This window comes from Strigops habroptila, chromosome 6 (assembly GCF_004027225.2).
Source record: "Strigops habroptila isolate Jane chromosome 6, bStrHab1.2.pri, whole genome shotgun sequence".
Lineage (NCBI taxonomy): Eukaryota > Metazoa > Chordata > Aves > Psittaciformes > Psittacidae > Strigops > Strigops habroptila.
Genome location: NC_044282.2, coordinates 58,201,532 through 58,215,305, shown reverse-complemented (window position 1 = coordinate 58,215,305; position 13,774 = coordinate 58,201,532). Strand labels below are relative to the sequence as shown.

At 40.0% G+C, this 13,774-nt stretch overlaps 1 protein-coding gene across 1 annotated transcript in view; it reads left to right on the top strand.

The window, feature by feature from the left end:
* The window catches only part of CDC5L (cell division cycle 5 like), a 35,764-nt gene extending 22,944 nt beyond the window's left edge, over positions 1-12,820 (top strand). Inside the window, exons 15-16 of the mRNA XM_030489586.1 lie at positions 10,102-10,314; positions 12,311-12,820. Of these exons, the coding sequence (XP_030345446.1) occupies positions 10,102-10,314; positions 12,311-12,415 (318 nt within the window). The 3' untranslated portion in view covers positions 12,416-12,820. The remainder of the gene's footprint in view (positions 1-10,101; positions 10,315-12,310) is intronic.
* Positions 12,821-13,774: the final 954 nt, after the last annotated feature.

Here is a 13,774-nt window from a genome sequence, read left to right as displayed (position 1 = left end):
ATGTACTGCTTTGTATTAGTAATAGTTTTCCCTACTCCTTTATTTGGAGACTTTTGAACTCTGAATGTGTTACTTAATGTGGCTTAGGAGTGTTACCAAATTAGTATGTGAACTTTTTTTCATTACAGATGGTGAGTTTCAGGTCCAGGCAAGTGAATCTCTGTGACCTCACTATGTGTTGGTGGTGCAGCTTAGATTTGTTTGAATCCTGGTGGTATTTTCTGATCTGCCCAGTAGCTTCTAGAAGTCTAGCATATTTGTTCAAGGCTAGGCTACACTGCAGACCTAGTAATTTCAGAAATCAGAGTTTTCTGATGCTCAAAGAACTGATTCAGTGTTTTGCAATACCTTGTACTCCCTTCTCTTCCAAGCAATACATTTATAAAGAAAAGCATTCTTACCTAAGGTGTACATTAAACTAGGACCCTTATCAGATGATATCAGGTAGTAGAGGCATCTATTTAACAAGCTAGTTACTTACATTTGTAGTTCATAACGTAGAAACTTCCTTCCAGCATTACTTTTCCTTTGAAGATGGTTCATAAAGTTGGCTTGCAGCATAAAAATATTTTTATTAAAACTGTGGTAGTTAACATCATCATCTCAGTTGCTTCCTGAATTATAAACACTATTGAAGGTCTACAGGGGAGGAAGCTTTAGTTACACTGTATACACAGAGCATAGTAAATTGTCTTCTCTTTGCAGTATCCAAGATACACCAAGGTGATAATCCACCAGACCACAGTGTCCATTTTTGCTTTTGGTTGTAGCCCAAGGCCTCTGAATTAATTTACACTGAAAACCAGTTGCTTAGCTGGAGTTTTAGGGATTACCTGGTACGCTCCACTACACGGTGTATCACTTATTAGTTTATTTGAGACTGTCTTTTAATTTCTTTCTAGTTTTCATGCTTCTAAAGCTTCAGTTTCTTTTGGATTTTCAGGTGTGCTGTTACTGAGAAAACACCAGGAGAAACTAAGAGAATGTATAAGATTAGGAATAGATAAATCGCTTGTAAAACTAAAATATGGTGGAATCCCTGAGCAGTTTGCTTTTATGGTCATATGTATTCATTTGTACTACTGTGTTACCTTTGCAGAATATGCTTTTATTTATAAGGTCTATTGGGAATGTAAGTTGGCACCAGAGGATCACATCTGAGGGTTATTAGTTGTCTTCACTGTCAAGCTGTTTAGAATCTGATAGACCTGTCTATACAAGACCACTGTTGCAGTGTCTGATCTTTGCTTAATGTACAGTTGATCATCAGAATACATGTATTTAGCGGTTCTGGAGGGTATATACTTCTCCTGGGTAACACAGATATATGGCACATCCCTTAGGAAGTTACCAGTGTGTGAAAATACTTTTGCTCTGTACCAGAATGGTTACCATGCGGTTTGTTCTGTAGCTAGGATGCTCTAACGTTAGACGTATTTGAAGTTAGCAAATGTGACGCCCATCTACAAGAAGGGCCAGAAGGAGGATCTGAGGAACAATAGGGCTGTCAGTCTGACCAGTGAAAAGGACGGGGGGGTTTTGGTCAACAGCCAGCTCAACATGAATCAGCTTGTGCCCAGGTGGCAAAGGTGGCCAACAGCATCCGGGACTGTATCAGAAAGTGTGACCAGCAGGACTGGTAAGTGATTGTCCCCCTGTACTCGGCACTGGTGAGGCTGCATCTCAAATCCTGTGTTCAGATCTCGGCCCCTCACTGCAAGAGAGATACTGAGTTGCTGAAGTCTGTCCAGAGAAGGGCCACAAAGCTGGGGAAGGGTCTGGAGCACAAGCTTTGTGAGGAGCAGCTGGGCAGGCTGGGGTTGTTTAGCCTTGAGAACCGGAGGCTCAGGGGAGACCTTATCACTCTCTACAAGTACCTGAAAGGAGGTTGTAGTGAGGTGGGGGAGTCAGTTTCTTCTCCCAAGTAACAAGCGATAGGATGAGAGGAAATGGCCTCATGTAGTGCCAGGGAAAGTTTAGTTTGGATATTAGGAAATTGTCTTCACTGAATTGTCAAGTGCTGGAACAGGCTTGCCCTGGAACAAACTGCTACTTATTTTTGTCAGGCTGCCCCCTGCCATTCCCTGTAAACTTTGTACCCATGCTCTTGTAAATCTGTGGTAATCTGGATCAGTTCATTGAATTGACAGAAAACAAAGTATTTTTAGATTAAGCAGCAGACCCCTTTCCAGAGAAGCTGGGTATAAGATCAGTTTAGCTACAATACGTCATGTCTTTGCTTTCAGAATTTTGGAATATTTGGGAGATCTACAGTGGAGGTAATGCATAACCTATAATGAGGAAAGTAATAAAAAAAGTTTTTGTATTGCCAAGGATAACTTATGTCTACGATAAGAAAAAAATGACAGGGAAGATAAATGGATTTAGCCAGAAAGCTTGTGTTTTCTTTCTAGCACAGGTGAATATTCTTTGTCTGTTTTTGAGCAAGTCCCATGAGTTCAGATTTGATACACCTTATTTTACCCTCCTAACTAAAACAAAGCTGCAATTGCCTTAGGCTCTCTTTGGTTTTGGTAGAGATGAGGCACCTCCTGAGGACAGCTTGGCCCATTTAAGAGTTTAATTTCCCTCTGAGTTTTCTTTCCTGTTTGGTTTTTTTTTGTTTGTTTTTGTTTGTTTGTTTGTTTGTTTTTTGATTAGAGAGGCATCTACAACACCTCAGATGAGTGAAACAAAACTAACTCTGAGGAAAATGCTACTAGTTGATTTTATACCAGTTCTCTTACCATTGACCTATTTAGGACCTTTGGAAGGAAGCAGATAACTGTCAGTAAGATGATTCTTCATATTCTTTTTCCTGTGATCTTACCTATGAGTCTGAAATTTGTCTTCGAATTGGATTGTTGCGCTAGTCTTCCAAGTCATCATTTTTGCGGGGCTGGGTAACTCTTTGTATGGAAAAGAAAGTCTTTTTCTGCATGTCCTCAGTCTAGGATATGCCCAAACATTAGAAATGAGCAATAAAAAAGTTCTTTAAAAATAAGCTTAGACTGCATAGTAGTTACTTTTTCTTTGGCCAGTTTTTTAGTATGGTGGGAGGATTTTTCCTTCAATGTCTAAAACCATAGATTCCTCTGTGGTGGTTGGCGAAATGAGGATTTCTTAATTCCTGCCTATCTTAGTGTGAGCAGTGTCAGAACCTGTGAATGTCGGGCCAGCATGAGTTGCTGCTCACAAAGTAACTTGCTTCATTTATACCTGTGTGATAGTAGCTGCTGTTAGCTGCAGTGCCAGTGACTCATCATGCAAGCTCATCATGGCGCTTCTGCTATGTATTGAGAGGGAGCCAGCCAGTTTGCTAACTTGTTCATTGCATGAGCTTCCACAAGATTGTGAGCCTCTTCTATGGAAGAGACCAGTCCAAGGACTCTGGCTTTGCAGTGATAGTTTTTGAAGGTAGCTACACTGTGCTCACTGCCGTATTATGCCGTATTATCTTGCAGACACAGCAGTAGGGCATGTTGCTTACACTTAAAGCTGTTAGCCTGAGGTAGTTGTTGCTGTCTATGATCATACTGGGGGGTTTTTGGTTTGGTTTGTCGTCGTTTGTTTTTTTTTCCAGGGAAACGTAAGGAATTTTCAGAAAAGCTTAGTAAAAATAAAATTTTTGGTGTTAAACTGTGCTCTTCTAGGTGTGTTTCTACTGCAATTGTTATATATGATATCAGTGATAATATTGCTAGTCTTAGAAATATTTCTGAAATAAAGATATTCAAAGTGGGCTTTAATGTCATCATTGAAGATCAGCAGTGATGCTAACAGTAACTTTCTGGATTATTCTAGTTCTAGATAGTTGATGCTATGAACTTCTGTAGGAACATTTGCTTTTGATGTAGGCTGTGCTATCTTTATTCAGCAGTCCTACTAACTCATGTTATGACATTTGAAAGCAAATTGTCAGAATTTCTAAAACAGTTCACATGGAGATTGTTCTTGGGTTTTGTTTTGACTGAGAATAGCTTTCTACAGATATCAGTAGGTTGTAATGATACATAATCTACATAACAAAGTACAGTATAGGCATTTATGTTGAGGCTTCCCTATTAAACTGGGGAAAGGTAGTTTTATATTCCCATGCAAGCTTTGAACATTTGGTCTAGTTTCGCTTGCGAAGTTGCAGTTTCATACCAGCAGTGCCTTAATTTAAGTCACCTGTGACCAAATCTTTCCATGAAAAAATGTGTCATCATCTGAAAGTTACACGCTCTGTCCTCTTTTGACTGCTGTGCTAGTAATTAGCACCTTTTCTTAATGATCATTGTACCCCCTCGTGTTAAATAAGAATCATCTTCAGTGTTGCAGCAGCGTGCTGAAGCTGTATAAAGAGATGGAGTGGTTTCAGTTGATGAGTTGAGCTGATGTTAGTGTTGATGTGAGTTTGATAGATTGAGCCCATATTGTTCTACTCTGGGAATGCAATTTTTTGTTTGATAGTAACCCCAAGCCTCAGTTTCCAGCAGAGTTGACTATTACTTTTTTACTAACTCAGAGGTAAGAGGCAGGCTCTACAGAGAGTTTTGCCCAGTCAATTGCAGACAGATGGAACAGTGTTTCAAGCCAAAAAATGGAGAATTCTGTCCAAGAGCATGGAAGCGGAAAAATATTTTTAAGTAGAACAATTTGTTTAATTTTAATAGAGCAATTTTTGTTTAAAAACGTGTTATTGAAAGTGCATCCTCAAGCTTATAAAGGCAGATTGTACACAGAGGATGCCCCAGTGTTACAGTCATTGTTGTCCTTGGGTGGTTTGAAGTGCTGGTGTAACCTCGTGTTGGGCAGAAGGCTGTCATCTGAGTGTGCGTTGTCTCATTCCAGCTACTCTGCCTGGGTGAGCCAATGTGAGGAAAGTTCACAAACCCTGCTACTTAAATAAAGTTAAACCAGCTCCCGCCAGCAGAATTCAGTATGGGAGGGCCTCTCGTGGGTCTGAGGTGAGGAAGTAAGTTACAGTAACATTTGGAGTAGTCCTATATAGGTTCCAAAAGTAACCTATTCAGCCAGCATAGCCGAAGCTGGCAGAGGATTTCTCTGCACAAGCTAAGCGGCTTTATGGTATGTTGATTCTCCAAGGTCAAGGAACAAGTTGGTTTACTTTTAACTATGGCTCTGGTAAGAACATGCAGCAGTTTGCTGCCATGTTTTTTATCCATCAGGCATGATTAAGAAAATCAACGAGAAGACGAGAGCTTAACGCTGTTTAGGGATTACCAGAAGCTCCACATTTAATGGACACAAACAGTCAGTACAGGGAAAAATGGTGCTTTGAACTGTGGAGGGTTGTCCTCAATAGACTTAGTGAGATGAGGAATTGTGAAAATGTAGTTGTGAAGGCACTTGAACCCTTCCTTCCTCAGGGTCAGTTATTCTTAAATCTTTCCCGGTGGATGTTTGTTCTCATAGCAGTCTTCCCTGTTCTTTGTTGTCCTTAGTTAAACCTTACAAATAAGCAAAATTTCCTTGCCAAATTTTAATCCCTCTTCCTTTCTCAGTGGACATAAGAACAGACTAGTTTTTTACAATGATCTTTGAGATATTTAAAACATGTTGTTGTGTCTCTTCTTAATTTTCTCTATTTTTTGTTAGGTGGAGGAAAAAAAAAAACCCAAACAAAAAACCTACAAGAAAAAAATCTACCCTATTTTTTTCAGTCAGTCTTCCTTTTCTAGGTTATGTTTCATAAACCTCTGATTATGTCTGTTGCCCTGTTCTGCTTTCTCTTGTTTGGATCTCTAGTGTAGTATTGAAAATTGAACACAACTCCACTGGGCCTGAGGGAGGGTTTTTTCATGGGGATTTGGGATGGGATGAGACTCTCAGGCTTGCCCTATCATTCTACCCCATGTCTGTACGTGCTGTTCTCATTTTGCCATAGCTGGTACAGAAGTCAGCAGAACCAAAGCTTGCCAAGGAGCAGTACAAAATAAATAACGAAGTGGAGAAATCTTTCAAATGTCTTCATATTTTCTGCTAGGTTCAAATGGTTGTCAGATTTTAGTGAAATCTATTTCTTAGCTTTAAGCAAATAATGTAGACTACTGTTTAAACACACCTCTTCATAACTGCTTGGAATTTTTAGCTTGGTATCTGATCCTTAAAATTTTACGAAGCTTGAACTAAAATTATATGCAGTTGTTGGCATTAATGCAGCAGTCAGCAATTTTGAATAAATAGTTTTTGTTACAAAAGCTGAGACCTCTTTTTGACCTTTTCATAGTAGGTCCTAAAATCTTGTAGTTGGGAGGGAGGAGGAAAGGTGGTGAGTTTTCACATTTCTCTCTATAAGCAGAGAAGGAAGAAAGGGCTGTTACTTCTTGGGTTAGATGCTTAGGAGGCTTTTTTCTTTTCTTCCTCCTCCCCTCCCTGTTTTCCTTTCCTCTTTCCTTATTTTTCTTCTTACTGCAGTGAGGCCTATGATAATCCAAGATAGACAAAGGAACTGAGTAGAAAAGCAAAGGCTGAATAGCAGTATACAACCTAAGGAGCTCTAGCAGTTCTAAGTAAGAATCTATATCCAGAACAACTTGGAAATAGCAAGTCCAGTTCTTATTGTCTGAAAATTTCAACAGTGTTTAAGTAATTAGGGTCTGATACTGTAATAAACATTAGGTTTGAACTGGGTTTTTTTGTTCTTGAAGGAAAAAAGTGCTTTATTATGTCTCATACATTAAAACAGTACACACTTAGAGTGGGATTGATCTGCCTGACCTTAGGTAATGCTGTGTGAACAAGCCATCTGCCCTCCCATATTAGTAAAAAGCACTTCAGTGGCATGCTTAGTCTCATTCTGAGGCCCTGGATCAGGTAATCCATGCTGTAGAGTTGCTAGTTTCTCTTCCGATTATGGAAAGACCTTGGGCAGCAAGCTCAGACGTTGGTGTCTAAAGCCAAGTAAAGTGAATGCCAGCTGAAGTGTGTAAAAGTGTGAGACCATCCCAGAGTGTGAGACAGTACTGCCACTGCTACTGGTGATGCTTAGAGCATGCAGGTAATTCGGGACTTCTGACTGCAATGCCCTGATCCTGTCTCTTTTCTGTATGGTGGAGATAGTGCTTATAACTGTATTTCAGGTACTCACTATTTAACATTTTGTTAGAAAATCTGGTTGTTGACAGATCCTCTCTCAGGACAACGGAATAGTTGAACTTTTCTAAATGGTCTTTTTTTAACCTGTTCTATCAGACTGACATTCTGATTGAAGCTTCATTTCACACCAGACATGCTTTATCTTGTCTATAATGCTGTGAAACAACATGGGACAATTGATATTTGTTACATTAGACCTCTGTTATAAATAAAGTTCTGTTTGCCTATGCATCCATCTGTTCCGTGATCTCTAAATGTCAGTGGCTCTCAACACACATTTTTCATCCAAGAAACAGTAATGGGAAAATAGTTAATTTACTGCACAGCTGTATTTGTTGTTGCAGTAATAGCATATTATTTACCAGTGGAAACATTTAAAGCTTTCATACTTTTCCATCAGAGAGTATCCTCACAAATCCCTAATCTATTTATTTAATTTTCTCTAGATTTATATAAATATTGAAAAAGAGGCGCCTTTCTGTATGCTTAAAGCACCTTGGGCATAGCTTAAGTCTACATTGCAAACAGAATCTGAAAGGCATAGCAGTCTGCATCTCTTTCCCCAGGAGCAAACTAGACAGCGCAGAAAGTCAAATTTCTCTTTCACTCACCCATTAACAGTTTGCTCCCTTGACCATTCACTTTGTTTATCTCTGCACCACCTACTAAAACTGTTTTAAATGAGTGAATAAATTGTTAAGGAGTAGGGCATTTCACAGAAACGTACAGCTGCATGATAGAGCGTGCGTTGTTAAAGTTGGGACGGATGAAAGGTTGATGAAATGCACTTTGCAATAACTTGGAGCATAAGACTGTGATGGCTGTGCTGGTGCTAGTTTCTGAGGTTGTCTGGCTGACTGTAGCTAAAACTGTTAAGGACACATCAGAAAGTAGTTCCTTCCCAGTGCAGTTTAGTTTAATTGGTAAAAGATTATACCTCAAGTAATTGTAGGGTTCAAAGCAATGAAACCTTCTGTTTTTTGGTTAATCAGGGTAAGTCCTTTGTATGTGACAACGATCACCAGCAAAACTTTGATTTTTAAAGAAATGAGGCAAGGGTAGGTGATTCTGAGTTTTATCATAGAATATCATGGCCATACATAGCCATATACCATAGAATAGCCACTGTGGTTCTGAATTTTATCATAGAGTCACTGAATGGTTTGGGTTGGAAGGGACCGTAAAGACCATCTAGTTCCAACCCCCTGCTACCGGCATAGACACCTTCCACTACACCAGGTTGCTCAAAGCCCCATCCAACCTGGCCTTGAACACTTCCAGAGATGAGGTATCTGCAACTTCTCTGGGCAGCCTGGGCAAGTGACTCACAACTTTCACAGTACAGAATTTCTTCTTAATATCTAATATAAATCTACTTTCTTTCAGTTTAAAGCCATTCCCCTTTGTCCTATCACTTGCTCTTACAAAAAGCCCCTCTCCACATTTCTTGTCAGCCCCTTTAGGCACTGGAAGCTGCTTTAAGGTCTCCCCAGAGCCTTCTGTTCTCCAGGCTGAACTAGCCCAGCTCTCTCAGCCTGTCTCCATAGGAGAGGTGCTCCAGCCCTCTGATCATCTTCATGGTCTCCTCTGGACTCGCTCCAATGTCCATGTCCTTATGTTGGGGGCTTGCTTCTTCATTGTGCTATCTTGGCATTTGTCTGTTAGCTGAAGATATTCTTAACCCTCTTGCTATAAGATCTGTAAGGGAAAAGCCCTGCACAAAAGCAGTGTTTCTAGAGAGGCCACCAGAGAGCTCAAGCTTTTGGGTATAGCTCATGAGGGGGTAATGTTGCAGGTTTACAGTCATGTAGTAAAGGTAAATGGGAGATCTTAGACATAGGTGAGGTTACCTTATTTGAAGACAAAACCAATTTCACTTGTTTGCAGTCTCATACTCGCATGCTTAAAAACACTAAGATTCATAATCATGTAATGGATCGAGTGGGAATCATCTTATCCAACCCCCGCTGCCATGGGTGGGAACATCTTTCACTAGACCAGATTGCCCAAAGCTCCATCCAGCCCAACTTTGAATGTAATCAAGTAATTTGTGCGGCATTCAGCTACTAAGATATTTGAATCCAAGTGGTGTTTCCGAAATGCTTAATAATGACCAGCAATGAATGGTCACCACTTATTGAGTTCTCATCATGGCACATGGGTACTTCTTGGGATGGTGACCATGGGTTTGGTTTTTTGATTTGTCTTTCATACCTTTTAGAAGCAGACAGTAGTTTGTGTCCTCATCCTGTCCCGCCTCTGTAAGTTTATTAGATTTAGTCTTAGTCCTTTGTCTCCTGATATGGATGTTCTGAGAAAGTGCATGCAGGCAGGTGGTAGGATTTAGTTACCATTTTAATAGCCCTTCTGCTGTTCCTTGCAGTGCTTCCATGCCCCAACGTTGCCATTCATTTGCCACTCAGACCAGTCTAAATGTTTTCATTATGGTTCTCTGCACCAGAGAGACAGTTTCAGAGCTGCCTTAATGTTCCCGATTGCCTTTTTACTGTATGGAATATGATTTAGATGAATGCTGTCGAGATAGACAGAAGGATTGAAAGATGTGGCTGCTTTTGCAGACTAAGATTATAGTTTGGAAAAGGAGGAACGTAACATCTTTATTTAGTTTTTTTTTACTAAGGCATAGAACATCTCCTGTATAAATGGGATGTGGCATAGCAAGCTGTCGTGTGACTTGGCTGCTTAGTTAGCTCAGCGACTTCAACAACTCCTGTCTGTAAAGCAGTACTGAGTGTGTCATCATTCTTGTTTTGAATAGGAGACTTCACCCCCCAAAATAATCTATTTACGTTGTAAAGGTTTTAATCCAGAAATCTAGGTTGTTGTAAAATCTGCAATATGATTTGTTAATAGAATTTAAAGAACTCAATCAACTCAATAGAGTTCTGCAGATGTATTTTTACTACTCTTTTGTTTTGTTTTGTTTGGCTTTTGAGTTCTGGATAGATAAAACAATTCTTGGGTTCTTTCTGACAGATAAACAGAGGTCACATGACAACCGAAGCAAAGAGGGCTGCCAAGATGGAGAAGAAGCTGAAGATCTTGCTTGGTGGTTATCAATCTCGGGCAATGGGCCTCATCAAACAATTGAATGATTTGTGGGACCAAATTGAACAGGCACATCTGGAGCTACGTACTTTTGAGGAACTGAAGAAACATGAAGATGCTGCAATCCCCCGGAGACTGGAGGTGAGATTCCTAAAACCAATGCCTTAGCTCCAATACAGGCACTTTGCACAGGAAAAGATGTTTTTACAAGGCTCTGAGGTTCACAGCCTGAGTTTGTATCAAGTTTTTAATGGTCTTTTAAAATTATACTTTTGGCTATGACCCGACTCCTCTGCCATTCATTTCAGTATCAAAGATTCTGTGATATATATATTAGAAGCTGGGACTAATCTACTAGTGTGTTCTTTAAATTTGTTTTTATTTTATTTCCTTGTGTGGTTTATTTTATTAATCTTCTGCAGTGCAAATGAGCAGAAATTCCTTATCTATCTTAATTTGGCTTGTCTTGTTTTTAATTACTGTTAGAACTTAAGGTAAATCTGAAACTTGTATAAAGCCTCCTACTTCCTTAAAAGTCAGTAGACCAAATGCCAGTATACGCTACAGGAGATTCTCCTTTCTTTTCACGTGTTGATTGTGTTGCTCCCTGAAGCTAAGATTTTCATTGGTCTTGCAAAGTTTCATTGGCTGGACTTCTGGAAAGCCGGTACTGAAATGGAGTTATTGTACTGATTTAAACATGGTTCTCTGTTTCAGAAGCTGAGCAATTGTTCTGTAATTATTGTTTTGGGCCATCCTCAGTGTTCAGGCCATTTGCCTGTGGTACTGTTGCTAACTAACAATGTGTGCATGTGGACCTCCTGATAATGCTGCCTGCCTTACTGGCCTCTAACTGGTTGGTGTGGCTTTAAGGAGAAAGATACCTCTTTCTCTTAAGCAGCCTTAACTTCAGCCGGGAACTAGCATAAACAGGTACTCTGAGATGCATGAAAACAGACCCACCCTCAGACCCACTGGTCTTAGTTCAGGGATGTCCAGGATATTATCTGCTTTATTCAGCTAACAAGGCAACCCTCAACCAAGACTCAGTCCTAGGCTTGAGCTAGTGCCAGGCTTGCTTTGCAAGAAAGAAATACTCATCTGAATGTAATTTTTCCTTGAGTCTCAGATCATAGAATCATAGAATGCTTTGGGTTGGAAAGAACCTTAAGATCATCTAGTTCCAACCCCCCTGCCATGGGCAGGGACACGTCGCATTAAGCCATGTTGCCCAAGGCTCTGTTGAGCCTGACCTTGAACACCGCCAGGGATGGAGCATTCACAACCTCCCTGGGCAACCCATTCCAGCGCCTCACCACCCTCACTGTAAAGAACTTCTTCCTTATATCTAATCTAAACTTCGCCTGTTTAAGTTTGAACCCATTACCCCTTGTCCTATCACTACAGATCCTCCCAACCACTTGCTAGAAAAAAGATAAAATGTATCAGTTCTTAAAACTGATTTGTGAAGACTGTTTAGAAATGCTCATAGATGTGTTTGCAGACTCAGAAGTGATTAATCGAGTTAGTGGAAGTTAACAGTAAAAATGTATTGAATAGCTTGATAGCTACTAATAGCACCTGGTTTTAGTAAATGGGATTTTACTCAGGGATAATCCTCAGAATACATTTACTGTCTCTTCTGATACGAGAGTGAGGGGAGATCAAATGAACTAGCAGCTGGCAGTTCCCGAAGAAGCAGTACTTCTTCATGCCCTGTGTAGTTAGTGGAAGAAGGCCTGTAGAAGGCCTTGTTGCAGGATGCAGGATTGATGAAGGTTACCCAAAAAAATGTTTCGAACAAACTCATGGAAGAAGAATCCATAGGTAACTGTTAAATGCAATACTTGTGGCAAGCTTCCAATTTGAAATCTCTCCTTTTGAGGCATTTGATACTAACTGTTGTCAAAAACAGGGTAAGATACCTGACATTTGAAATAAAATAACTGTGATTCTTGATACTCTGCATCAACTGCTCTGTTTTACATTTATATTTAAAATGAGTAATTTTAGTAATGTCCTGTCTCTATTCTGACCCCTTTTTCTGAAGGAATTAAAATACAACCTTTGGTAAAGAACTTCATTGGTGTGACTGTTGGAAAAACTGACCAGTTGCTTAATTATGTTTTCCTTGCAGTGTCTGAAGGAAGATGTGCAGCGACAGCAAGAGAGAGAAAAGGAGCTCCAGCAGAGATTTGCTGACTTCATGTTGGATAAAGAGACTTTTCAAGCAAAGTATTAAAACACAAAATTCCATTCATCGCTGATGTGACATTTTTAAGGTGTACAGATACTTCTCCAGCAACTCTTACCTAGTGTGTTGCAGAAATCAAATGTAGTCTGCTCTTTGCATCTTGTCAAGTTTTGTTCATTTAATGGACTATTCAAAATGCTCTACATATGAATGGCTTTGGCCAAAATTAAAAATTGGATTGAAATGGCCAAAATTTTATTAAAAGGAAAAAAAAAAAAAAAAGAAATCACTCTGCTATGATTTTAGCCATGTCTTCATTTGCTAGGGTTATCACATTGTTCCTAGTGTTTTATCAGTCTTAAGACTTGTAAGATACATGCCTGCAGAATAATGTCTTTTGAATAAACTTGGAATGTTATGCCTGTCTTTTAACTAAAATTGAATCCTCCTCTATCCCAGGCCTCTTGTATTTCTGGTAAATTGTCTTTTTTCCCTTCCTCTGCTGCTGGTTTTATTTCCCAAGGATGTAGATTGTAATAGGAAGGACCTGTGCAGCATAATTGCAGTCCATGTAGTACTGTGTTCCTGATTCTCCCGTGTGCATGTGACTAAACACTCCCATTTTTACCAAGATGTTCCAGTAGTCGTACTGTACTGGCAGTAAGCATAACTTCACCATCCTGGAACAGGGTTTTTATAAAAGCACCCAGCATAGCCTAACAGTTCCCATAGATTTCATCAGAAAATATATTCTTACATTTTCTAAGTATTAATGCTTTTAAAATCGTCTGTGCATGATGCGTGTTCCTTCCATCTGGTTGATGAACCTGGGCCAGATCTACCTTAGCCCAGACCTTGTGGAAGATGGTTGTGGCAGCCGCATCCATATGTCTTGCACATCACAAGCACTGGAACTCTGCTGCTTGTTCTGTTCAGTTTTCAGAATTGTCCTTTGCTGTGTTCTGGCTCTGATTAACTGGTGTCTTCAAAGCACCCCCAGGTCACGGTTTGTGAATTAGTGTAGACCAGAGACACTGGGAATGCTTAATCAGCACTGGGGATGTGGCCAGCCCTGGTAGCTTAATGGCATGTGTCTGCTGTGCCAGTTAGCCTGGCAGCATCCCGTGGATGTAGTTTATTTTACTACTGCACACATGAACTCATAATTTCACAAGATCATCCTTATGTGCCATCATTTAGGAGTTTGTGGAGTACATTCTGAGCACATAGTACTTTTGAGATCCTTAGTAGTATATTTCCTGTTGCTCCTTGAGTGTTAGTTACTCATGTTTTGTTGCCCAGAACAGCTGTGGAGTGGGTTGGAGAAAAGCTCCCTATTTTCTACTCCTCTCACCACATCTTAACAGGTTTAATTTTCTTGCTGCTTCACCCTTCTGAAGGGTAAGG